The sequence below is a fragment of the Boleophthalmus pectinirostris genome, unplaced genomic scaffold (assembly GCF_026225935.1).
Source record: "Boleophthalmus pectinirostris isolate CB_2022bp ecotype Guang Dong unplaced genomic scaffold, ASM2622593v1 HiC_scaffold_20, whole genome shotgun sequence".
In the NCBI taxonomy this organism is placed as follows: domain Eukaryota; kingdom Metazoa; phylum Chordata; class Actinopteri; order Gobiiformes; family Gobiidae; genus Boleophthalmus; species Boleophthalmus pectinirostris.
In genome coordinates, this window is record NW_026571153.1 from 7,672,085 (window position 1) to 7,698,606 (window position 26,522).

At 37.7% G+C, this 26,522-nt stretch overlaps 4 protein-coding genes across 8 annotated transcripts; 2 read left to right on the forward strand and 2 right to left on the reverse strand.

The window, feature by feature from the left end:
* Positions 1-1,305: 1,305 nt before the first annotated feature.
* On the reverse strand, positions 1,306-6,324 carry tada2b (transcriptional adaptor 2B). The gene is made up of 2 exons (XM_020929673.2): positions 5,995-6,324; positions 1,306-3,856 (listed from the first exon to the last, which is right to left on the reverse strand). The coding sequence occupies exons 1-2, from the start codon at positions 6,262-6,264 to the stop codon at positions 2,651-2,653; spliced, it is 1,476 nt and encodes a 491-aa protein (XP_020785332.1). The 5' UTR covers positions 6,265-6,324; the 3' UTR covers positions 1,306-2,650.
* ccdc96 (coiled-coil domain containing 96) lies at positions 6,072-14,726 on the forward strand. The gene is made up of 6 exons (XM_055156705.1): positions 6,072-6,210; positions 7,388-7,495; positions 8,094-8,162; positions 9,550-10,100; positions 12,399-12,746; positions 13,896-14,726. The coding sequence occupies exons 3-6, from the start codon at positions 8,096-8,098 to the stop codon at positions 14,220-14,222; spliced, it is 1,293 nt and encodes a 430-aa protein (XP_055012680.1). The 5' UTR covers positions 6,072-6,210; positions 7,388-7,495; positions 8,094-8,095; the 3' UTR covers positions 14,223-14,726.
* Positions 14,727-15,901: 1,175 nt separating this feature from the next.
* LOC129409817 (THAP domain-containing protein 2-like) lies at positions 15,902-24,889 on the forward strand. 5 transcript variants are annotated; one of them, XR_008632595.1, is made up of 6 exons: positions 15,902-16,140; positions 16,713-16,841; positions 18,720-18,875; positions 20,384-20,453; positions 20,518-20,578; positions 22,422-24,889. XR_008632595.1 is itself a non-coding variant. In XM_055156594.1 (5 exons), exons 1-5 carry the CDS (start codon positions 15,942-15,944, stop codon positions 22,464-22,466), a joined length of 504 nt encoding a protein of 167 aa, XP_055012569.1. In that variant the 5' UTR covers positions 15,902-15,941; the 3' UTR covers positions 22,467-24,889. The 5 variants fall into 5 exon arrangements, 1 of the variants encoding a protein (XP_055012569.1); XR_008632596.1 differs by having other exon boundaries at positions 18,720-18,866; positions 19,687-20,453; XR_008632594.1 differs by having other exon boundaries at positions 18,720-18,866.
* On the reverse strand, positions 24,855-26,171 carry LOC110165174 (erythroblast NAD(P)(+)--arginine ADP-ribosyltransferase-like). The gene is made up of 2 exons (XM_020930343.2): positions 25,973-26,171; positions 24,855-25,887 (listed from the first exon to the last, which is right to left on the reverse strand). Exons 1-2 carry the CDS (start codon positions 26,018-26,020, stop codon positions 25,084-25,086), a joined length of 852 nt encoding a protein of 283 aa, XP_020786002.2. The 5' UTR covers positions 26,021-26,171; the 3' UTR covers positions 24,855-25,083.
* Between the last annotated feature and the right edge of the window lie 351 nt (positions 26,172-26,522).

Consider the following 26,522-nt stretch of genomic DNA (forward strand, 5'->3'; position numbering starts at 1 on the left):
AAACCAGGTTTAAACCAGGACAAAACCAGATCTAAAAGCAGGACTAAACCAGGACTAAACTAGGACTAAAACCAGGACTAAACCAAGTCAAAACCAGGTCTAAAAGCAGGACTAAACTAGGACTAAAACCAGGACTAAACCAGGTCTAAACCAGGACAAAACCAGGTCTAAAACCAGGACTAAACTAGGATTAAACTAGGACTAAAACCAGGACTAAACCAGGACAAAACCAGATCTAAAACCAGGACTAAACCAGGTCTAAAAGCAGGACTAAACTAGGACTAAAACCAGGACTAAACCAGGTCTAAAACTAGGACTAAACTAGGATTAAACTAGGACTAAAACCAGGACTTAACCAGGTCTAAAACCAGGACTAAACTAGGATTAAACTAGGACTAAAACCAGGACTAAATTAGGACTAAAACCAGGACTAAACCAGGACTAAACCAGGTCTAAACCAGGACAAAACCAGGACTAAACCAGGTCTAAAAGCAGGACTAAACCAGGACTAAACTAGGACTAAACCAGGTCTAAACAATGACACTTAACAGTAGGTGGACATAATTTAAGGCAGCAGTGATCTCATATATAAATCATTTCTCTATCAATAATATTTTTAATCTGGTTAAGGACAGACAGGGCTTTTTATTGTCTTTATGCAAACAAAACTTCTTATGTTAAGATCCTCGTTTTTGCTTTTCTACAGCAAACAAAAGTCTGTTCATGGAGACTTGAGCTCAATAGACAGTTTGAAGAGAACAAACAAGAAGTTTCTGGATGTGGTTGGTACATTCATGTAGTTTTAAAAAACATGACCATATCAAGTAATCCAAAGTATTCAGATTACGTTACTCACTTTGAGTAATTTAATGGATTACGTTACAAACTACATTTTGAGGTATGTAATCTGTAATCTGTAGGGGAATACATTTTAAAAGTAACACTCCCAACATTGTTTATCAGAATATACACCTGCACCTGGCGTTTAAATTGAAACCTGGGTATTATTTGGCATTTTACAGTATAACAAAACATCAACAATCTGGTATTTTCAAAGAATATTGCCACAAAAATGAAAAACTAAATCATATCTGGGTGAACGGTGCAAGAAATACAAGTGCTCAAATCATTTCATATTGTCAACATAAAGCTTTAGCAGTACTGTTACTTCAATACAAATATGACTCAAGTAAAAGTAACTACACACCTATGAGGGTAAGTACTACTGTGTATTGTCCGACCAAACATACTGAACGTCCTGAATGTGAAAGTCAAAATGTAGATGAAAAACACAGGGACTAAATGTTTGTATAAAGTCTTTGCACTTTTAATAAAGCCACTTTTTGTGCAACTGAGAGACAGCAGGAACATGTCAACAGCATCAGAACACCCCACAGGAAAGCACTAGACCCCACTAGAAGCCCAACCTCTCAGCTTTTCCACGTTTTGTTTTATAAAAAAAGCTATGAAAAAAATACTGTACAGATTTATGTTACAGTAGTATTTACAAAGGCAAACAAATAACCCTCGACACTTTTCTTTCCATAAAAAAAGAAAAGAAAAACACATTCTTGGCAAATTTAACAATGGTAACAGCGATGAACAGTGCACACACCTTTTCATAAAATCCATTTCCATTCTGTCTGGAAAAGCAATTCTGAACGGTTTATTTTGATGGAAGACAAGATACCAAAAGATGTTAAGATGAATAAAGCACCATTCTGCAGTTCGTAGAAAAACTGTATTGTCGTTTTTGTTTCTTGTAGCTGCTCATTATTGAATAGGTGTGAAAAAAATGTCAGTCTAAAAAGAAAAAAGAGAACATTATGACATGTTCTGTGTTAATCTAATGTAAACAGTAAAGGTTATTGGATGAATTTCAACTGATTATAAAAGTTTGTTGATCCAGAAATTCACAGTTCAAAGTAAACTTCTTTTTTTTTTCTTTCTTTTTGATGAAAATGCCTTTTTGGTTTAGGGACACTACGACTACTCGAATTTGGTTTGCCCAAATATACAGGACATGTTTTCATTGTAGCCCTATGAATATTCTAAAATCAATTTAAGATTGCTCCCAAATAATGCACATATTGGTAATCACAGTTCACAAATTGTGAATGACGAGGTCGTTTTAATCTTATTAACAATGCCCGTTCTTTGTTCAATTAAACATCTACTATGGCATCTACAATGACAAAATATACATCTTTGTTCCAATGTAAGAAAATATTACTTTAGATTTGTTTTAAATATACATATTCACATCAAGTTTCGATCAATCTTTTTTGTTTTTTGCTTCCTCCAGCAATTGAGAAGAAGAGCAATAAACAGGCCTCAAACTGAAAGTCTGTGGTCAATTTAATATACAGAAAAGCCTATTAGACTTAGTACCGCGCTAAAACTGTGCAACAATCAATTCATTTGTAGGTCTTTTACATTTTTACTAACCACCAAGAGACCGACTGAAAACATCACCATGAACATCAAAAAAAGCCTTCTTTGAAATGTTGCTTCTTACGCATATTCAGATTTAAATCCGACCAAGAGAAATTTGAATGCAGGATATACAAAATTCACATTATTGTTGAACACCAGAGTCTTAAAATGTCTCATCTAACAAGTAAACAAGTTGACGGTTGGAGTTCGAGAGCTACGCTGCGTCTCGAGATATCCAGCCGCTCTCTGTGAGGAAGGTGAGGATGCGTTTCTTCAGGACTTTATCCAGATAACTCGGCAGGCGGCTCTTCGAAGGAATCCCCTGCCTTTTCTGTAAATGATCCTTGATGATAATAGTTTTAACAGTCAGGTACCGCGCCGGGCTGAGATTCATCGAGCTACAAAGCACCTTCTCGCGATCCGACAACAACTCGAACCCGGGCAAGTTCTCGATGGCTGCGAACTCTCCGTCTTTACTCTCCTCCTTGATCCCGCTGACGCCGCCCATTCCCCCGGCAGCCCCGCCCCCTCCGCCTCCACCGCCCAATCCCATCCCGGAGCCGAGGCCACCGCCGCCGCTGCTCCCGCGTTTGGAAGTCACCACGCTTTTGTTTTCCTTCCGTTTTTCCCGTTTGTGTTTCGCGGCTTCGTACTCCACCGACTCGTCCAAGCGCGTGATGCCGTTTCGCCGGTATCTCTGCAGCTCGCGTACCTTCGCCCTCAACACGCGCTCCTTGTGCATGTTCTCGAAAAAGTCCTCGAACTCTTTATTCGCCATGAACTGACATAAACTCTTCAACCGGGAACGCTGCTCCTTCTCCTCTTTCGTTATTTTTCTTTTAGGTGTGCTCGGAACATTCCCGGCTACACCTGTCGTAGTAGAACTTTGACCGATGACCCCGCTGCCGGCAACGCTCGCTGAACCCAAACCTCCAGCGGCGCCAGGGACTCCCAAAATGCCCGGCTTTTCCTTGTCTTTCTTGTCTTTGCCCAAAAATGCCGGGACTAGACTGTAATCCCGAGCAATATTCTTACGCCGTTGCCGCTCGCGTAGCTTCCGAACGTACATGTCGACGTGTGCACGTTTCATGTCAATGTCTACATCTTCGTCGTCGTAGTTTACCGATAACGCGCTTATGAGTTTCTCCGCGTCCTGGTCGTACTCGATTTCGTAGTCGTCCCGTAGAGGCATGTAGCCCAGCTGTTGTTGCTCAGTGAGGCTGATGTCCAGAGGGGGGAGCGGCGTGGTGAGGCTGGGGGACAAGGGGCCTCCAGTGGGGCAGGTGTGGTCGGTCACCCGGTTGGGAATGCTGTCCGGGATGCAGGCCTTGCCCAGGTTTCCGTGGATGTACATGGTGACGTAGTGCTCCATCACTTCCTGAGGGGTGCGCGAGGGTCCCACGTGAGCCGCCATGTCCTCCTGAGTATGAAAACAAATACAAATACAACGTTTATTAGACTAGAACAAATTTGCCAGGATGTCATTTTAACAACTTTCTATATTAATAACATAAACAAAATTTTAATAAAGTAACAGGCTGCAGTGAGTTCCCATAGATTTGATTCAGACATTGGTGGCATAAATAATTCCAAGGTTAATGATTTTCTTTCATACCATTTGAGGTGTTTAAATGTCACTTATTACCTGCAGTCTTTTCACTTTGTATGTGAATCCAATACACTTATAAAGATTGTTACAAGAATATCATTATTATCATCATCATTATTTATCTAAAAACTGTAGTTTCTGAAGTGCTGCACATTACAAACAAATGAATGAATGAAAATAATACAAGGAGCAACAAAGTGACCTTTTGTTATGCCAATATTTAGGCCATGTTCTTAGGGGGCAACCATAGTCTCTTCAATTAATGTAAACACTGACATTGCTTCATTAGTTAAATTTTTTTTTGCAAATCTTGAATTGAATTGTTAAAATGTTGTCTTTATCAAGGCCGTATGCGTGATATATGATAATAATATTAAGTCTTGTACAATAGTTTTAGCTGTACTATACAGTTATATATTGCAACAGATACAATTATAGTGTAGATGCAAATTAATTAACATTTGGTAATTGTTTTTAAAGTAGGGTGACCAGAATTTCAAAATAACATTTAAAAAATTAGATATTCTTGGTTTTTTGAGTGGTTGATAATAATACACTTGTGAAAAAAGTACATAATTAAGGACAATTGTTATGCAAAGACCATTCATGACAGACATCCAGGTCAGTGTAGTCACATTTTCTTTGTGTTTTGGTCATGTTTAAACAGCTTTTCTGTATTTTACATGAACAAATTACAACATATGCCTATCTTTACTGTAGGCAGGGTCAAAAATAGAGACGCCTGGAACATTTCTTGCATTAAACTGGGACAAATCAATGGTTTTGGATAAATCTGTTGGGAAAGGGGACACAGGGCTCAAAACTGTCCCGGATAAATAGAAACGTCTGGTCACTCTAGTAAAATAGTTTTAGCTGTACTGTTCAGTTTTGTATTGCAGTAGATACAAATGAATTAGGACTTGGGAGTTGTATTTAGGGTAGGGTGACCAGATTTTCAAAATAAAAAACTGGGACATCCTTGTTTTTTTGGTGGTTAGTAATAATAAAATTGTGAAAGTGTGTAATTAAGGACAATTGTCATGCAGAGACCATTCATGACTAACATGTAAGTCAGTATAGTCACATTTTCTTTGTGTTTTGCTCACGTTTAAGCAGCTTTTCTGTATTTTACCTAAACAGTTTACTGTTGGCAGGTATAAAATTGGTCAAAAATAGGGATGCCTGGGACATTTCTTGCATTAAACTGGGACAAATCAATGGTTTTGGATAAATCTGCAGGGACAGGGGACACAGGTCACAAAACCAGGACTGTCCCAGGTAAATAGGGACATCTGGTCGCTCTAGTAAAACAGTTTTAGCTGTAGTATAAAGTTTTGTATTGCAATAGATACAATGAATTAGCACTTGGTAGTTGTTTTTAGGGTAGGGCGAACAGATTTTCAAAATCAAAAATTGGGACACTCCTGGTTTTTTGGTGGTTGGTAATAATACAATTGTGAAACAAGTGCGTAATTAAGGACAATGCATGTTATGCAAAGACCATTCTTAACTAACATGTAAGTCAGTATAGTCACATTTTTGTTGTACTTTGGTTATTTTTGAGCAGCGTTTCTGTATTTTACCTAAACAATTTACTGTTGGCAGGTATAAAATTGGTCAAAAACAGGGACGCTTGGGACATTGGGACAAATCAATGGTTTTGGATAAATCTGCAGGGAAAGGGGACACAGGGCTCAAAACTGGGACTGTGTCGGGTAAATAGGGACGTCTGGTCACTCTAGTAAAATGGTTTTAGCTGTACTATTCAGTTATGTATTGGAATGGATACTACAACAGTGTAGATACGAATGAATTAACACTTAGGAGTTGCTTTTAGGTGCAAGTTTCGTCACAAAGCAAACTATATTACTTTGCAGATCACTTTCACAGGTAAAATCAGCAACATTAGCACAGTAATCATCATTTTTAAGAGTTACAAAGTGCTGTACCCAGTTGCCAAAGCCGTACTGCTCGATGGCATCTAACAGCGACTGCTCTTCCCTGCCGGTCCAGCCTCCCTCCGCCTCGGGACCCCAGAGCGAGAATCGGCCGCCGTCCACCAGCTGATAACCGTGCCATCTGCGGTGATTACTGATCTCTGCGCCCGCCGAGAAGCACTCCGGACACAGCTCGATGTCGGGACACTCCGTGCAGCGAAGCCGGAGGTTGGTGACATCCGAAAGGCAGTTAACGCAGTACTTTTTGCCCAGGTCGGCCATGTTGTCTGGCTCCTGCTTCTTGTTGTTGGAGGCAGAAGTTGACGCCTGCGCAGTGGGTTCGACGCAGAGGACGCTAAAATCCTGGCATTTCGCTCGGGGGCGGGGTTGAAATTATCTTCGAAAAAACACACAACAAAAATAAATAAATAAAATAAAATAAATAAATAAACACGAAACTATATATTTGTATTCATGATATGAATAAGAATACACTTTTTTCTTTTTTTTTTTTTTAACTTACCTTATTCGAGCGATAATGACGATATCCAAGTCTCACAATACGATATCGCCACTGTATGAACCTCACGATATTTATTGCGATATTGTGGAAAAGCTCGCGATTTTGTGGGAAAGCTCACGATTAGCAATGTAACAATATCCAAATCTCTCCCTACGATATTTTCACGATATACATCTCACGGTACGATATTTATTGCGATATTTTGTGGAGGGAAAACAGCTGAAATGTTTAATTTGCTATTTTTTCCTCTTAAAATGCCTTGACAAGACTTAATCCAAAGAACTAAGACTTAGAAGTGCTTAGAACTGTTATTTCTTCATGTAGTCTGCAATGAAATAGTGCAAAGGATCATGGTCTATGTAGTTCGCTCTGTCTTTTTGCTGCACCATAACTCTTAATTTAAGCATAGAAACTTGTAATTTGATATATTGTGATGGTCCACGATATAATTGGGAGAACTTTGACGATACGATATCACAATATTTCAGTTATTGTTACATCCCTAATAATTTCTATACACATTCCTCACATTGACCACAACCTGTTCAGTAATTTAACCGTTTTTTGCAGCTAAAATGTGTACAAAAGTTAATGACCTACACAATTTGGACGAAATGCCTGGAATTTAACAGTGTTTGTTAATATTCATGAGAGGGTGCAGGGGATTGGTCCAGAGCTGAAGTTTCCACGGCAACCACAACACAACCAATGGGCTCATTCACTGGAGAAGCACAAGTCTGATAAAAAACTACTTTATTTTACACATAATACATTTTCTTTTTAAAATGAGTGAAGACTTAGGTCACGATGACAATAATGGCAAAGTTAAGGCGAAGTTTGCGACATCTGCTCCTGGAGATGACGCTCCTGTTGATTTTACAGACCAGGAAAAAGGTGACAATGTCCAAACCAGTACTGTGTCAGAGAATGACGGACAATCGGTTAAGATTCAGCATTCCACAGAAGATCCCAAAGAAGAAAAGTCTCCAGGTGAGAAAATCAGCCATTCTTAGCCTAGTCTGCATCACCAAACAACTCACAACATTCCCGTATTTTAAAACTGAGCTGGCCTGGAGGGCAAGTCCGGTTTCAGATTTGGTTAACTGGTTTAGAGTTAATATCTGTGTAATTATTACCAGGCCTATAACGTAAAACTATACTGGCAGAGTTCAACATCTTCTTCTTTGTCACATTGTTAGTAAGTAAACAAAAGTGGATTACATTTCATTTTCACAATAGTTTCAGAAAATGGTAACATTATGCAATTGCCGGGATAAATAAACAAAAGTGGATTACATTTTATTTTCATAATAGTTTCAGAAAGTGGTAACATTATTTTATTACCGGTATAAATAAACAAAAGTGGATTACATTTTCACAGTAGCTTCAGAAAAACATTATTCAAATCCAAAAATTTGATTTAGGATTAGGACAGTTTTGGGGAGACAGTCCAATAATAACGTTCAACATTTGTGAATCATAATTTCAGATATTTCATAAACAATAAATTTCTCCTGTGAGTTATTAGAACATGTACACAATCTTTTCAGAGTCTCCTACCCATTAACAGTTTGCGATTTGTTGGCAGATATGGACGAAGATGGAAATCAAGATTATTTAGTTAACCAATCTGAATTCACAGAAGAAAAGCTGTCAGGTAAGAATTGAAGTTTGAAAGACTTTTAAAAGCAAATCCCTATTAGTACTAATATATTTACAAATGTTACTATAGTAAGCCTACAACTGCTATTACTACTGATTTTGTAAGTCAGTCATTTACAACTACAGTAACTAAAGAATTCATCCATTTACCAGCACAGCAAAAGGTGAAGTGTTAAAATTGACTCTCACAGAATCAGTTTAAATATTTTCTCAGGGTTTATATGAGTCCAATCTATTGTAGAGTTAATTTAAGATTTTTGGAAATGTTAATTATGTAACACTGGACCAAAGTTCCTGTTTAACCCTGAAATCAAGAGTTATGTTAATGTTTTGAGAGTAAACCTCTTTAGGGTTATCCTGATTTAGCTAAAAAACACATGGGGTGTGTTTTTTTTTTTTTTTGGCACTTTATTTTAGTTACTTTAAGATGACATTTTGTACAAAACTGGTTCAAACTGGCCTTTTCTCAGGGGAGTTTGAAGTGGTGGATGGGAGGAAACAAATTAACACGGAGAGAAGTTGAATGAACACCAGGGGAAGTTGAATTAACGCCAGCGATATCAATTCTGGCAAATAATCCCAACTCAAACCCCCATTTAACTTTCAAATAAAATAACACTTTTTGTATTAAAAATATTAACCCCCCAGTTTTTGCTGTGCAGGCACGGCGGCTTAGGTGTCTTACTCAAGGACACAATGATGACAATATGAACTGGCAAGAACAAGATTTGAACCACCAAGCTTCCAGCAATCGTCCTACCAAACTAGGACTGAGCAACTAATACATTTTAGTAAATATATTATTATTTGCAGATTGTAACTTTTAGCTTGTTATTAAAAGTTCTTTTGATAATTTTAAATTTAATAATAATAATTTTAAATCAACATTGGACTGATCAGTAAGAAATAATTTGAGTGTGCATGCTTAGACATTTCCCATTTCTTTAAGGTGACCAGACGTTCCTATTTACCCAGACCAGTCCCAGTTCTGAGCCTTGTGTCCCCTGCCCCAGCGGATTTATCCAAAACCAGTGATTTGTTCCAGTTTTATATCAGACAGGAAGGTCCCTGGTGTCTGTTTTTGACCAATTTTATACCTGCCAACAGTAGAAAGAGGCATAAATTGTCATTTGTTTAGATAAAATTCCCCAAAAAATCTGCTTAAAAATGACCAACACACAAAGAAAATGTGACTATACTGGCTCACATGTTAGTCATGAATGGTCTCTGCATAACAATTTTCCTTAATTACACATTCGTTTCACAATTTTATTATTACCAACCACCAAAAAAACGGGCATGTCCCAGTTTTTTATTTTGAAATTCTAATCACCCTATTTATGAGTATTTATTTAAAATCCTTTATTATTTGGACTTTGCAGATTCCCAAACACATCTTGACATTGACGTCATGTTACCAGAAGATCACAACCTTATTACTGAACCATCTGGATCAACCGAAGAGAAACTAGACTCAGATGGAGACCACGGTGACCACATTGCTGAAACAAACCAACAAAGTCTACCGTTTGGGGACAGTTTGATCTCAGAGGCTCCCAATGGTGAAGGAGATGGCCCCAACCGACTGGACTACGAGACCCAAGACAGAGAGTCCTCCTCAGAACATGAAAGACCAGCCAGTGCCTACACCACCGGTTATGAAGAATACGCTTTACTTCTGGAGCAGCTGACAGAAGAACAAGCTCACGCCATCGAACACAGGAAGAAGCTGCAGTTGAAGCTAGTTCCAATATTTGCTAAGAAGCCCAAAGAGGAGATGGAGAGGGTTCTGCGGGGGGAACTGTGTGAGGAAAGTTACGAGGAGAGTCTGGAGATGCTGACTGAGCTCAAGCTGAACATGAAGGAGGAGAGAGAGATGGCGGAGAGGCAGGCGGACACGCTGAAGATGCAGGCGCAAGAGAAGCTAAGCAAGGTAAGAAAGGAAACCAGTGGATGCCAAATGCCGAAACTGAAGTACTGAGAAGGCCTGTTATTTATATCTAGGTAGAAAAATAACAATATATTTAGTTTTATCGACCTGGAAGTGGCCAATTTGGGAAAATGTAGGCCTAAAATAAGGTGACCGGACTCTCTGTTTACTCTATTTATCCAAAATCACAAATTTGTCCCAGTTTTGTACAAGAAATGTCCCAGGTGTTTCTATTTTTTTTTGATTGGTCAAAAATAGGGACACCTGGGACGTTTCTTGTATAAAACTGAGACAAATCACTGGACAGAGGGCTCAAAACTGGGACTGTCCCGGGTAAATAGGGACGTCTGGTCACTGTAGTTTGAGAAATTAATTATGAAAAGCGCTTATAAGCTCGTCACAATGAATAATTACGATGCTCAGAATGCAGAAGGTAAGTGAGGAATAACTTCGGGCCACTACAAACTGTTTAAAATTAAATAGCTCTGTTTTATTTTACATTCAAGACAGTAAAAATCAAGTAGAACACCTTTAAATAACAAATAATACAGACTAGACACCTTTTATTGCCTACTTCTCCTATATTTTGTAAAAAAAATAACAAGTAGTAAATCTGTGTGCTGTTCAATGGCTGTTCCGACTCTGCGATGTATAAGCTGTTGACTTGAGATGGAGTGTGGCCGAAGTAGATACACCGTGCATACTAAACTGTTGGTCAAAGCTCTCACTGTCAGCCCATCACTTGTTCGGTGATGGGCTGCAGTGCTGCTTGAGGGTCTGCAAATAGACAACCTATCTCAGTTTAATCAATTTGTACAAAAAATGATGTTAAAAATAAATTAGTTTGTTTTGGAAAGCAAGAATTGTACATCGATTTAGACTTCACTGGCCACATATGTCAATATTGGACACTAAATTAATATTATATCTTGCAAATAGTAGATTCTTATGAGCAAGCTTGCTTCTTTACCGATCTGACATGTAACTTGGCCTTGATGGTGTCACTCGCTTGCCTTTATACTGCAAATTTCTCTGATCTGGCCAAGATTTTAACATTTATATCAGGTTATTCATCTTGTTTTCAGATTTATTATCTACTTACTAGTTCTGAGACTGTTTAGTTCTAGAGTTTGTTTATTTTAAGAGAACTTGTCAAGTAAAATTATCTTGCTGCGTGGACAGATAATTTTACTACTTTTAAGTCATTTTCTAATAGATTTAAGTGTTTATATCTTAAATTTTGGCCAAGCTTTTTTGCAGTGGAGGGAGATTGATTAGTGTAATGTCAAACTATGAAGTATTTCTGGAAAAGCAATAATATTTCCATGAAGAGTAAAGTTTTTTAAACCCTCTTGAGACCCGAGCTTTTGTCTGGTGTGCATTTTTCATTCCTCCTTGCTATTTGGGATAAGTAGGACTTAATAAGTATCATAACTAAACTTTGTTTTTATACAGGAAGTAGTTTTTGCAAAAAATTATGTCCTCATATGCGGACAATGGGTCGATCTTACTGTATGACACAAGCAAATGTACCACTTAAATTAACAATTTACAACTGTAAACTCTAGTGTCGTAAACTGGTCTTGGTCTCGTGACCAGCCTCAAGACCACTTTTTTACGGTTTTGGTCTCAACTCAGATTCCAGCACATTTGGACTTGGTCTTGTCTCGGTCTTGAAGGCGCTTCGTCTCGGTCTTGTCTTGGTTTTGGCTTTTAAAAGTCTCGGTCTTGTCTCGGTCTTGAACCTCAGAGGTCTTCGTCTTGTCCTGGTCTCGGGACAGTGTGGTCTCGAACTGGTCTTGGTCTCGATTAGTGCGGTCTTGACTACCACTTGACTAGTAAACTCATTCAAGTTCAGCTAACAACATGGTACAATTAATAACATTATAGTCCCAAAGTCCTCAAATGACAACATGACATGATGTTCTAGTCTGCTGTGATTACTAAAAAAGTGTCAAATCTGAATGCCATATGCCATACATTATTGTACATAAATACATTGGTTTCATTCATAAAATTTGGATATAAACTTTACCTTGCTGTTTTTTGTTTTGTATGTAATGTCCTTGTATGACAACGCAGAGTCTCAAGAGGTTAAGGCACCTTTACATGTTGTACAATATTAAATTATTACAATATTGTGTATTAGTAATTATTTTAATGTGTAATCTTGTGTCTAAAGTACTTACCATGGTAACTACATAGACCAAGATCTTGCTGTTTCAGTGCAGTCAACATTAAGAAAATGTTTTTAATTATCGGCATCATATCTTTATTAATTCACTCATATAATTTTTGTAGGTGGACAAAGAATGGCGTGAACTGCTGTCCCTGAAGAAAGACGTGGCAGTAATGGTGCTGAGTCGGCGCATGGCTAAACCGGACGCCCTGGCTAAGGTGGAGTTCGCACTGTCCTCAGAGGAGAAGCACCAGGATGAGCTGACCAGACTGCGCCTCCAAAACTTCAGCCTGGAGAATCGGATCCGGAGACTGGAGCTGGAGATCAGCGAGGCCGACCGGAACGCCACCAACCCCTACCAACGCGAGTACGAGAAGCTCCACGCGCGGAGGATGGACAGGAAGAAGCACGGGGAGAAGAGACATGAAGAGGCTGTCAGAGTACAGAGGAGGGTGGTGAGGAGTTTGGAGGTGAGTGATTTTATTTTTACCAGTAGATGGCAAATGTGAAACCTGTTCCCCTCACCTGGCCTGACCATGGACATAGTTAACCCACTAGCCGTCACGTTCCAAATAGGAAGTAAGAATGGGCACACTTCCGACTTCATCGTCAATCAGTGACTTGATTGACAGTGTTGCTTAAGCATTCGCCTCCTGCTAAAGGGCTTTAGCTTCAACCACCTTGCCCCGGATTGACTCTTTGGTTTCTATGATACTCCGCGGTCCGGAATTCCAAACATGGAACTCCAAATTTGCCCCTATAACTGTGGCCTCAATGAGCCTCATTTTCTCTGCAGGGTTCCCATGGTTTTGGAAGTTCTTGAAAATTCATGGGTATTAAAAATTTAGTTTTCCAGGCCTGGAAAAGTCATAGAATTTTGTGAATTCAGTGGAAGTTTTGGAAAAATGGATTTTAGTATCTCTTTCACGCAACTACAGCGTTCTGTTAAGTTCTCATTAGTCTATTATGATTATTTCTGAACGTCTGCGCCTTTTGTTTAAAAGAGACGACAATAAATGCACTGACAGTATTTTGAATGTTAAAAAAACTCTAACACCAAACCATAAGGTGAGAGGAAAGAGTTAACATTTCATATTTAGCCCTAAAAATATGATCAATTCTACACATGTAGGCTTCCCTAAAGTCATAGAAAAGTCACTTTAGGTCATGAAAAAGTCATGGAAAAGTTTAAAAATGTTGTCCGTGAAAAAGAGTGGAAACTCTGTCTCTGGTCTTCATCTGTCAGAGAGCAATAATGTAGGTAGCATCTTGTGATGTTGGGTGCAAATACAACAGGGCCAGGTCAGCCAATTGTTTCTTGAGATTTCTTTTTTTAATTTAGTATATTTATTTTATTTTCTATTTTTCTTTTCACGTTGCCGCGTGACTAGATCCAGTTCTCACAAATGGAACCTCACTTCTCTCTCCTGATATTTAAATATTGACTTATTTCAGCACGACTCTGCTAATATATCACAGAGAATGAATGCAACGGGATGTGAGGATCCAATTGCCATGTCACCACAGAAGCATGAAAAGCACCTATTTTACTTTAAGTTATAGTTTTAAAGAAAGTATTCAAGATGCTTTTACACTAAATCATAATAATTTTATTTCAGGTGCTGTCCAACATCAAGCAGAGGCTCCACAGCACCGAGACAGAGATCCAGCACCAACAAGAGAAACTGGCCCAGGTGAACGCCATTTTGGCTCAACACAGAGACAAGCTCACGAACCTCAAGCGAGCTCGCAGCAGCCTGCAGAGGGACAACACCCGCCTGAAGGAGCAGCGTGGCCTGCTGGGAAACGAAGTCCTGTTGAGAGACTACGACTTCACCAAGCAAGCCAACGCAGCGCTCGAAGAAAAACTACAGGATCTAAAATGTCAGCAGGCGGATTTAGAATTCTATCTAAACAGGAGGAAGAAGAGGTTGCAGATGATGTGATGTGGAGATCGTGAATTATAATTAAAAGGTGCAATGTGTAACTTTTTACAGCTCAAAAATATGTTGATACGCATGCATTTCTGTGAGTGGGGTTGCCTCTCCATAGATCTGACCTGTATATTTGACCTGGTGGCACCATCTCAGTGTTTAATGCCATACTGTGGAGCATTCCAAGCAAAGTAACAATATCTCCATGGAGACAAGCGGATGGAAAAGATTACATAGGGCATCTTTAAGAGTTGATACTGATGAAACTTTGATGCCAAGACTCAGCAGCATTTAAAGATATTAAAAATTCATTGGCACTTAAGCCGATTACATTTGTGCTCATAATTGATTAATAATTCATTTTAATGTTTGGAGCAGTTTATATTTTTGTACTGCTGACAACTTAACATTCACAACTGTTCAAACTGTAGGCTATAATCTTTGTGTTATCCTTTAATTTACTTGGTTAGACCTCCTTTTTAAAGAATTGCATGTTTTCATAACTGGATTAGACCTGTTAATACACTCTTTGTTTAGCTGCAGTTGATTAAAGGTAAAATTGTGTGTTGCCTAAATAAAAAAAAAAACAGATCTGTAACTTTTTCTGATGATTTATGATTCTCTTTCTTTTTCTTTTTTCTGTGGAGTTTTAGACAAACTAATAAATAACGTTAAATAAAATGTAAGTGTTTTGCATGAATAAATCAAAACACAACTCCAGGTCTGTTTTGGAGGAAGTAACACCGTTCTAACATGGTTTGAAGTTCACAAAAGTCAATTTTACATATCCTTTATGTCAAATATAAATTGCAATAACGTTTGTTATGATTATTATTTTAATAACTTAATGCCAAAACAAAAACAATAACAAAACTGACATACATGTAACCTTAAACTGAGGCAGATAATTATACATACAAAGAAATCAATACAAGAAACTGAGTAACTGATAATAAAAAAAATTTAATCCTAATTCTTCTGTAATATTGAGTGTTTTGATAGATTTATTGTTAGAAATACTGTTTAGTGTTTGAAGATAATTCTTAACATTTAAGATATTTGTTTTAAAAAGGAGTCTGTAATTGGAGAATTTGGATTTATGGACATGAAATTTTCCCAACAAAACGCACAGGTTTACTAAATATTTATGTATGGGTATATGGGTTCTTATGCTTGAGCAGTCCAAATGAATTCTGATTTTTATTTTATTTTATTTTATTTTGCAGAATAAGTGTCTCGCAGTAACTCTTTTTACTGTTTCTATAAATAGATTGTGACGTCCTGCCGCAAAACTTTCTGTAATACCTCCTCGTACAAACAAAGGTAGTTTTGCGGGGCTGCTACTTTTATTATAAGCAACATCATGTTCAGAAGCAAAGGAACCAAGCACTGCTGTTGGGGGCTGTGCAAATCAGACTGAGATATCCGGAGCGCTAGATCCGCTACAACATACGCGAAAATATTTATTTCTTATTTCTTTTTTTTCCCCCTACAATTGTATTCTTTTCCTGTATATTTATGTTGCTACTCGTGCCTCTTGTACGTCTTTTTTTGCTTGTGTGAAAATTACAGTAAAAGAATTGAGTTATTTTATTAAAGGAAAAAAAACTTTAAAAAAAAATAAAATAAAATCATACGAGAAAACATGATGACGTCACATCCGGAGTCACTGAATGCGGCAGCCATTTTGGTAGGCAAAAAGGCTAAAAGCGTCCATATCAACAAGTCAACATGCCAACTAGTTGTTGTGCATTTAACTGCATCAGCAGGCAGAGTAAAAGGAGTGGAATTAGTTTTTTTAGAATCCCAAAAGACGTAGAAAGAAGAAAACAGTGGCTTCATGCAATAAAGAGAGGATCTGTCGACAAATCTGATGAACCATGGGATCCCAAAGGCCATGAGAGAATATGCGGGAAACATTTCATGTCAGGTAAATTACACTTGTATGATGATCATGTCATATCATATTACGACCTTGGAGGCCTCGGAGGCATATTGTCGATTTTTTGAGTAAACAATAAAACATAGATTTGTTTTGTTTGTTTATTTTGTTTAATGAATTTGTGCTATGGGTGTATGGCAGTGGTCACACCTCTTGCCTTAGTATGTTTCATATTGTTGAGTAAAGTGTCTGGGTGTATGATGATTTTATATATGATAATTTGATCTATAAAAAATATTTGTGAGATCATTATAAAAAGATGGTTAGAATTCAGACATCGTGAATTGGATTACTCGACCCCAACCCCCCACGACACACACTCGCCTAAACTCTAAACCCTGAGTGTGTGTGTATAAGCTATTGTCATAATTTTATCCCCTTTTGGCTTTGTATTTTATTCTGTGGATGAAATATTCTAGATTTCCTGTCCCGGTGGATAATATAACCAAGGTTATTGTTCCAACCGAGATAAATTTAACACTTACATTTGTACACACCTCACTCCTCAGGAAACTTATAATAATATGTATGTATTTTTTTGTGTTTTTTTTATATACCAGGCAAAGCATCAGATAATCCGAAGCATCCTGATTATGTCCCCTCCATATTTGATTTTCCAACAACACCTCACCAGCAGGAGAAATCCTTAAAGAGTAAATGCAACAGAGCTGCAAAAAGACAGAAGAGAGGTACCGTATGACACAAAATTTAACTTGATTACTAGTACTCACTTACTAAAAGTCACTATGTTCCATGTACTTGTTCTTGAAGTCATGTCAAAACAATTAAATGCAAAACCTACTTCAAAATAAGACGAATTATCTCATGACAGACATTCGCAAAGCAACTGTCAACACAAACAAGCAGCCCCACTGACTTTTTGCCTACCAGTGGAAAAGCTGGATATAAATAAATGTGGGTGAGTAGATTTCCAAAGTCTGTAGAAGATTAACAGTGCCACCTACAGCTGCTCTCTGCATTTTGATGGTGGGAGAGGCCCTAGATCTGACGATGACGATATGATGCAAGAAGCAGGCAGTGATCTATCCAGGGCCTCAGCACTGACACCCAAACTTTGCACAAGAAGCCGTTTAGACTTTTAGTATCACAGCCATGATTTAGATATTATTTTTTACTGAACCGTATTGAATCGATTTGAAATATATACTGTATCGAGGTATGTATCGTAACTTCTTGATGATCACCAGCCTTACTTCCAGTGTTGGGAAGGTTACTTTTAAAATGTATTCCCCCACAGATTACAGATTACATACCCCAAAATGTAGTTTGTAACGTAATCCATTAAATTACTTAAAGTGAGTAACGTAATCTGAATACTTTGGATTACTTGGTTTGTTGTAGAGAAGCAAAGATGAGGATACTTAACCATATTAAAAATATTATTGATAGAAGAGGAGGAGACGTGGTCCACACAGCATGGTTTAGTCCTGTTAAATCCTGTTTTAGTCCTTGTTTAGTCCTGTTTTAGTCCAAGTTTAGATCTAGTTTAGTCATAGTTTTAGTCCTGGTTTGGACCTGGTTTAGACCTGGTTTAGTCCTGGTTTAGATCTAGTTTAGATCTGGTTTTAGTCCTGGTTTAGTCCGGGTTTAGACCTGGTTTTAGTCCTGGTTTATTCCTGGTTTAGATCTGGTTTTAGTCCTGGTTTAGACCTTGTTTAATTTCCAGCAATGAGTGGAATTATCGAAAAAAAAAAAAAAGTAAATAAAAATAAAAATTATGGGAAAACAGGAAAATACCGCCGTGTAATCCACTTATTTTAACAAAGTAACTGTAATCTAATTACCACTCACTGAAACAGTAACTGTACCTGAATACAGTTACTCATAATTTGTACTCTGATTACGTAACTCCGGTACATGTAATCTGTTACTCCCCAACACTGCTTACTTCTATCCATAACTTGAACTTTTTTTTAACATAGGGTAACCAGGTGTCCCTATTTACCCGGGACAGTCTCAGTTTTAAGTCCTGTGTCCACTGTCCCAGCAAATTTATACAAAACCAGTGATTTGTCCCAGTTTTATATAAGAAATGTCCCAGGTGTCCCTATTTTTGACCGATTTAATCTAAACCATGTCTAAACTAGAACTATATCAAATCTAAACCAGGATTAAAACAAGACTATCCCAATTTTTGACTAATCTGATCCCTAAAGAGGAGCGAAGTTGTGCGGTGCAACATGAGCTCACATTTACGTCTTCATTTTCAGTTCTAACCATCCATAACACGAACTTTTTTAACAACATTTCTGTCTTTACACATGCCGGTTTCTTTGTCTATGGTAAGGTGAATGTTTAAAATGCGTAAACAGATCATTGAAAAAGACAAATATTGCAAATGTGCGACTGGAGCACACATGAGGGAGAGGGCAGTGCTTGTTGTATTGAATCGAATCCACTAGAGGGCAGTAACGCGCCGTGAAACAACATGAGCCGTGAGCGCGCTGTTTACCTGCAGAAGAAGAATGACTCTCCATGGCGCGGCTGCATGGAGAAACCATGGGGGATAAACACGCATGGATCTGATCTGAACTTCATGATTGTAGGACCAGGCTGCTGGAACACCTCTGGACTAAAGTTTTACCGGATCCCCACCGGGTCACGGCCATCTGCAGGCTGAAGTGCACCCACCTTCCCGAGGAGCAGAGCAGGGCATCAGGGCATTGCCTCTGCAGCCTCTTATTTCATATCAGGTACATCAGGTAACTAATTACAAATACTCACGTTACTGCAATTGAGTAGATTTTGTGAGTAATTATACTTTTTAAACTTGTAATTCAGTATAATTCTACCCATGCAATAGACCCTCTCAAATCTTATATCACCAGATGCCTCAAACTTCTGCAGTAGAGGCAAAATTAAGCACATAACATAATATATTTACAACCATTAATTGACAAGCAGACCTAAATGCAAATGGTTTTATGACATTATAACAAAAAATAAGCAACAGTTTTGAATTTCCAAGGTACAAATCTTATTTGCTTTGTTTCACTCTTCAGAAGGATGGGAAAAAATGCAGTTTTCTAACCCGAAAATAGTATTTGGGCTTCACAAAAAGTATAATTTATGTTGAAATGTGTAATATATCTGTAGATGAAGTGGGCTTAACAAGGATTTGTTCAGTAAAACCTCAAAATGTGGATTTTGCCTTTGAAAAATGCTTGGTGTCTATCATAAACTCTTGTCAATTAAAAAAAACACAATTGTAAGCATTTTTAAACTGGCTCTGATATCATTTACATGTATCAAAGTGGTTTTCATTTTCCAAATTGTCCTCGATTTTTAATATTTTGTGATATTCTGAAATCCCATTTTTTTCATTAAAATCACATTATGTTTCACTTCATGTTTGCCTCCAGCTGCCTCCATTCTGGAGTTTAGAATCTTTTTGTTTACAATTTTTCAAAGAGTCTATAGTAATTTGTTATATATTTTGTTTAAATCATATGACTTCTGATTACAGCACAAATCCCAGTTGTCTCACCTCTTGATCTGCTCCTTTCTACACAGATCATGGAAGTATAATCCATGTGACAAACACACACCAGAGCACTGCATTTCCTGCTCAGAGCTCCAGGCCAGAGCAGGTTGTAGTTTGAAACGACTTATTTGCTTCAAACTGTTTATGGAATAAATCTTGATCTAAAAAGTTGCTAAAAATCTGGAGAAAAGTACTCTGGATAATATTTATAATATGTATGTTTAACTTTTACTTCAGTACAATTTTAGAAGCAGTACCTGTAATTGAGTATATTTTTTTAGCCATGTAACTGTACTTCTACTTGAGTACAAATTTGCAGTGCCCTTTCCACCACTGGGTACAAACAATTATCATCCGTAGTTTTGATGAAATGAAGTTCTTGATTACACGTCTCCATCGGACTTTATCTGCTTTCCAAAACTATCAGAGGGAGGCAGCAGTTCTTCTTTACCCACAGACTCCAAAGAAGATTGCATTGCAAAGTGGAACAACGACCAACAAGACCCATGAAGGTCTGACTATTGTGTATTGACTGCCCACGAAACAATGTCCTGTAACGGAACCACAGAGCACTGTTGTTGGGGCTTGTGCAGGTCGGACTAAGCAGCCCTGTGTATGTTTGTTTGCCGGCATTTGTCAGACACTGCAAATTAACGCTGTTAGATATTATGGATACAGTTGATTAAATGAGGGGTAAAATAAATACACCGTATTTGTATTTTGCAGGGAAGATGTCCTTGGACTACAACAATCCAGATTTTGCGCCTTCTGTCTTAAAAAATGACAAAAACAACAAGTAAGTTACAGATTCATTGACATGTTTTTTTGTTCACTTACTTACTATTATACTTTTTCCACAGAGCTTGTAAGAAGAGAAAACAGACAAAACTCGAAAGAAAAGCTGCAACATTGCATTCTCAGGTATGAAGACACTTGAATAAAGTGAACTAATCAAACTACTACTTAAAGCCGTTTGCAGATGCCATGTTTGTTTATTTAATTTTTTTTTACAAACTCCAAACGTGTTTTTTCTGATTGTTAAATCGGCAGAACATTTAAAACTCCTTTATATAGTTTATGGTTTTATCATATTATTTTGCGATCTTTTTTCACCAATTTCAGCAGTGGTTATCGGCATCAATATTGGTCTTATCTCTACGAAATAAGAACTGGGACAGAGTTTAAAGTGTTCTTGGTCTGAATGTCTGAGCTACGTGCGTCTGTGTGGACGGATCTTTTAGCTACAGCTTTTCAAAAATACGCAACTTTCCAGATCTTGAGCGAGGCCTGTTATTCCTGTGCCAAATGGATAAGTGGATAAAATCTTGTGAGATCGTTTTTCCCCTGTGTGTGGAAAAACTTGTGATAATTTGATCAGGTTGCATGCTATAGTATTACAACTAAACAGAAAAACATTGTAGTCTTGGCTGGCCAGGCTAGAATAAACACTTTGACATCTTGGTCAGTAAATTTATATTAAAATATATTAAAAATTTGAGTTACTAAACCTCCTTTGGCATTCAGTGTGGATTTAACAATAAAAAATGTTTTATAGAGTAAATAATACTTATAGAAACTTGTATTTATCTCCAAACTCCAAACCCACTGTATACTGTATGTATTATAGCACATTTTACAAACAAAGCAGTTTCCAGAGTGCTGCACAGAGATCATAAAATGAAGGCAACAAAAAGGTAAATTGCTATAATTTGGTCATACCAGTCCTAAGACAATAAAACCAGTAAAATCAGAGAAAAGCAAGACCATGAAAATCATCAAGTAAGTATAAAAAAATAAAATAAAAAAAACTGTTATGTAATTTCATCAAATTTGAATTATGTAAAATTGAGCTGTGTTGTCTCTTAAAGGTGCATTGTGTAACTTTTTGGGTGGGGGTCCTTCACCTCCTGTTTTCCATAGATATGTCATTGCTCTGCCTGGAATGTTCCACACATTTTTTCCATTACAGGTGGTTTTACAGCTAAAAATATCAAAAAATAAATAAACCAAAAACAAAAAAACAGACATTCTGACTGTGAGTGTGGTTGCCTCTCCACAGATCTGACCTGTAACTTGGTCTGATTTGGTCTCCATGAAGATAGAAAGGTTTAAAGCCATACTGTGAAACATTCCAGATAAAGCAGTAACAACTCCATGGAGAAAAATATTTCACGGACCGTCCACCTGAAAAGTTACAGAATGCACCTTTTAAAAGTGTCCAGCAGGTTCACTTGATGCGGAAGCTCAGCTCTTTTAATGTATCGTCTAACATTTTAAATAATTTTTATCATTCTTTTATCGAAAGTTTGCTGACTTTTTCTTTTATTTCTTGGTTTTATGGATTATCTGTGAAGGACCAGAACAGTCTGAACCAGATAGTAAAAGTGTGCAGCAAAATCAGTGGTGTTCAGATGGAGGATTTGGCCTCTGCGTGGAGACATCGGGTGCTCCAAAAGACTAAGGCCATACTGAACCAGCCTAACCATGTTCTGCACTCACAGTTCATGAACATGCCCTCTGGGAGGCGCTATGTCACCCCACAGCAAAAGACCAACCACCATGCCAAATCTTTTATTCCTTCTGCCATGAGGCTTTTAAATAGAAAGTAAATTTGCTATTGTGTCCCTGATGCACTGTGGTTTGAATGTATGGTGTCTGTCTTTCCTTTTCTTGAGATGTGCGAACAGAATTGCCCTTTGGGATTAATAAAGTTGTTGATTGATTGATTGCTTTACTTACTGTTTGCATCCCTTTTGCATCTTAGCCGGGGAGAACGTCGAGATCGAATGGCCCGAACTTGACGATCTGAGTGCGCCACATCCAGCTGCAGGTGGGGTACACGGACCTGCAAGCCAAGGTGGACTCTCTGTTGGCCGAGAATGACAGACTGAAGGAGGATTTGTACCGCGCCCTGCCCCGATTCTCCTACTCCTCTCTGAAAGGGGACGACGCACAGCTCATGTTCCTCAGCGGGCTCCACTCGCTCGTTTTCGACTGGCTGGTAACGCAAATCACGGCCAGAACCCAAAGACTAAACCTTGAGCTAAACACGCAAGATCATCTTTTAATCGTACTGATGAAGCTGAAGCTAGGACTTTGCGATAGGGACTTGGGGTATAGATTCAGAATACGAGAAAGTTCTGTCACGACCATTTGTCAAACGTGGATACCCGCTGTTGCTTTCATGTTGAAGCCTCTTATAGCTTGGCCGAATGTTGAAACAGTCGCGAAGCAAAGGCCAGCTATGTTTGAACGTAAATTTAGCAAATGTAGAGGTATCATTGACTTCCCAGAGTTCATTGTCACTAAAACTACTGACAAAGCGCCAGAAAACACTACAGTTAGATATTTCTCGAGCGTCACTCCAGCAGGAACAGTTTCGTTTTTGTCTTCGGGGTATAGCGAAGACATGTCCAAAAGTCAAATCGCAAAGGAATGTGGATTCTTACATTTGTTGGAGCGGCAAGACGAGATTTTATCACGCAAGAAGATTAACGTAAAAGACGATCTAGCTTCTCTCGGCGCCACCCTGCATACACCAGAGTACGTCGACGGAAAATTGGTGCCCAAAAGTGACCTCGAAAAAATGGTTTGGACTCACGCGAAGAACGTGATCGGGTGGTGGAAGGACTTCAAATTGCTGGAAAAGGTTGTCCCAGAAACCTACGGGAACTTGTTGGATGATGTGCTGACAGTTTGCGCGGCGCTTACCAATGTGAATTTGAGCGTGTTTCCAAATTCCAGTGATAAAAAATCATAAAGTTCTGAAGAAATATGGCTAAAAAACAGTTATGCAAGTTAAGTAAGATGGCTTTACACAGCGATAGACCACGCCAATATTTGCACTAACTACTTTAACTACTTTAATCTCGAGCAGAAGCCGATATTTTTTTCTTTTGGCCCAACCAGCTGCCTCCAATACATATAAAGAATAAACGCAAACCTTTTTTTAGAATACTTAAGCTCAAGAAGGTATTGCAAAAATGTAACTACACTGATTCCTTATCCAGTTTGTACTAAAGCAACTCACCCAAAAAAATTACAGTTTGAACGCTCACATTGTCCAGTTGCAAAGAGAATTGGTGTATGGAGTAACGGTTTCTGAGATATCGCAATCAAATTTTTAAACATTTTTTCAAATTACTCCATTGCTGCATTTACTCCGCAGCTACTGGTCCGAATATCAAAAACCAAGGTATCTCTGGAAGGGTAAATCATAAGGAATCCAAATCCAAATCAGTTATCTTTGCATTTGAGTACTTTAGAGATGAATTACCTTTTGACTTATAACTTAATCTTGAAATTGACAATAAGGGACACGCCCGACCTCAATGACAACAATAGAAAAAAATGGACCCCAATATGTCTACTACAACATATAAAAAATCTGGAGGGGTTGTCTTTTTTATTTTCACACTTATTTACCTAGAAGTTGACATCTTAAGACTTGCCATAATTTCCCCTTTCCAGAGATAGCTTGGTTTTTGATATCGGATCAGTCAGTAGTTGCTGAGTAAATGCAATTTGAAATTCGGCGACCACACAAAAAAGTGAAAAAATTAAATTGTAATATCTCGGAAACTGTTGGTCCGATCAGATTTGATAATTTGAGTAAAACTGACTTAACTGGCCTTACATATTGGACATCGGTTTCTCTGGATCCTCTCGGCATTGACCATGAAAAGAAAAATCGGTTTAGCTCTCTCTCAGGTTTCTCTTTTGTAATTTTATATGTGACTATACCAAACACAACAGACGCTCACCTCCTGCCTTTTTGTGAAATGCAATATGGATTTCATTTGCCGTAGTATGGTAAAATATTGTCTTTCTGAAAACTGGAAAAATATATGTTGATATTGTGAATGGTTTTGGTAGGCTGAAATAGTTTTTTGTGATTTAAAATTACGTTTCAGCAGTGTTGATATACAATAAAGTATATAGTTTATATAAAAAGTAAATTTGTTGAAGTTTCTTGTACACTGACGTGAATTTCAGTTGGTATAGTTCAATGGTAACTTAACAACTCTCTGTGCTTTCCTTGCTGGTATTCTTCCTTACTGTAATTCTGAATGTATATGACAGAATTAAGTGCAGATAAATTCAGTGTACAATTTTTGGCATTTTTACAAAAATAAAAATTAAATGATAATAAATACTGACATAAAACTGTCATAATTAATAATAAAAACAAATAAACTCCAGAAATACTTTTTATTAACACATCTTGTACAGGTTGTTTTTAAACAAAATCAGTATTTGCATGATTCAAGCTCCTGAGAAGTGCAAGGTAGATAGAATGTCAGATTCTCTCAAAGTATTATCTAATAGTAGTACAATTTATAAATCAGTATAACCAAGTAAATCAAGTAATATGTACACTGAGATTCCTGAGTGATTTTTGTTAATCAGACACATAAACGTAAGTATTAAATAAGATGAAAATGATTCCATATCAAACCAATCAAAAGCTGAAAACCAAGTATTAAGGGAATGTTGGCCCTAGTTCCCTGGTTGTGACTGACTGCCTTACAGTTGAGATTACTCTTGTGCCCTACACTCTCCAGCACAAAGATCTTATTACATTTCAGCGCTCCATAGGATGTTGCCACAATTTTAATTATTTTGAACGTTTCATAGGGAGGAATAAGCACTTCTTCCTCACTTGGATACGTAGAGAAATTACCAATGTACGCTCCTAAGCAGGTCTTGATATGAAAACAAGTCACTGAACCAAAAATAATGTCATTCATATTAGGGCGCAAAGAAGAGGAAGCCAAGTTGCCAAAGCGCATTGTTGTGTTGACAATTCCATTATACACATTTTTGGTTCTTCTGTAAGTAGTTTGGCAGGAATTCATGATCTGTAAGGCAGACGTAATCCAAAAGTATAAAGCATGATATTGGAAGGCAGTAGTGTTGTAATTGGGTGCACCAGTTCTCAGTGCTGTGTTTAGTTGTTCGTAAACCTTTGGACTTTCAAGTGTGTAAATGCATAGAGCCTTTGTGTGATTGATAGTCAGTTCTTTGGATTTTGTCTGCAGTGTTTCTAGTTTTTTAAGTGCACATGATGTCGCCTTCTTCCATGCATCTCGAAATGGAGATATCTGGATCTCTCTTGGGAAGTAAACCTCTTGCACTTGTGTAGCCATTTTGTCAATGCAGTTGGAGAACATGTCATCAATGCTTTGGTTCATCATGCTCAGTTCAATTGTGCCTAATTGTGGAGGCTCCTAGAAAGATTCAATTGACATGGCTCATCAATGAGTAATTATCATGTTTTATTCAGAAAAATATTACTGATTTAAAAATACACACCTTTGCATAGGCAATGGAGAGCGTCAGGCAAAGCACAAAGTTCAGCATGATCTTCCGTTCTCCAAACACTTGAACAAGATGAGATATGAGTGAAATTTTGCTTTTGAGAGATGCAACTGAGAAACTGGAGATACAGAGACTTTTCTGGTAGAGGGTCCACCACAAGTTTGTTGCTTTCCTTGGAATGTTCCACAGTAGAGCTTAAAACATTGCATTTATTTGAATAGAGATGTATTCATTGTGAAAAAAAAATACTTAAAAATATATACAAAATATAGACAATAAACACTAATCTTGAAAGCCCTTATGCCACTGACACCATAACCGTCATGGCTGACACCCCCATGCTAAAACTAAATGTACGTTATTGTTAATGAACATGAGATACAATAAATAATTCTTCACACTGTTTCAGATCATCAAACAAATTTAAATGTTAAACAAAGATAACCCAAGTAAACATAAAATGCAGTTTTTCTGTGATGATTTTATTTGTAAGAGAAAAATACTATCCAAACCTACATGATCCTGTGTGAAAAAGTAATTCCAC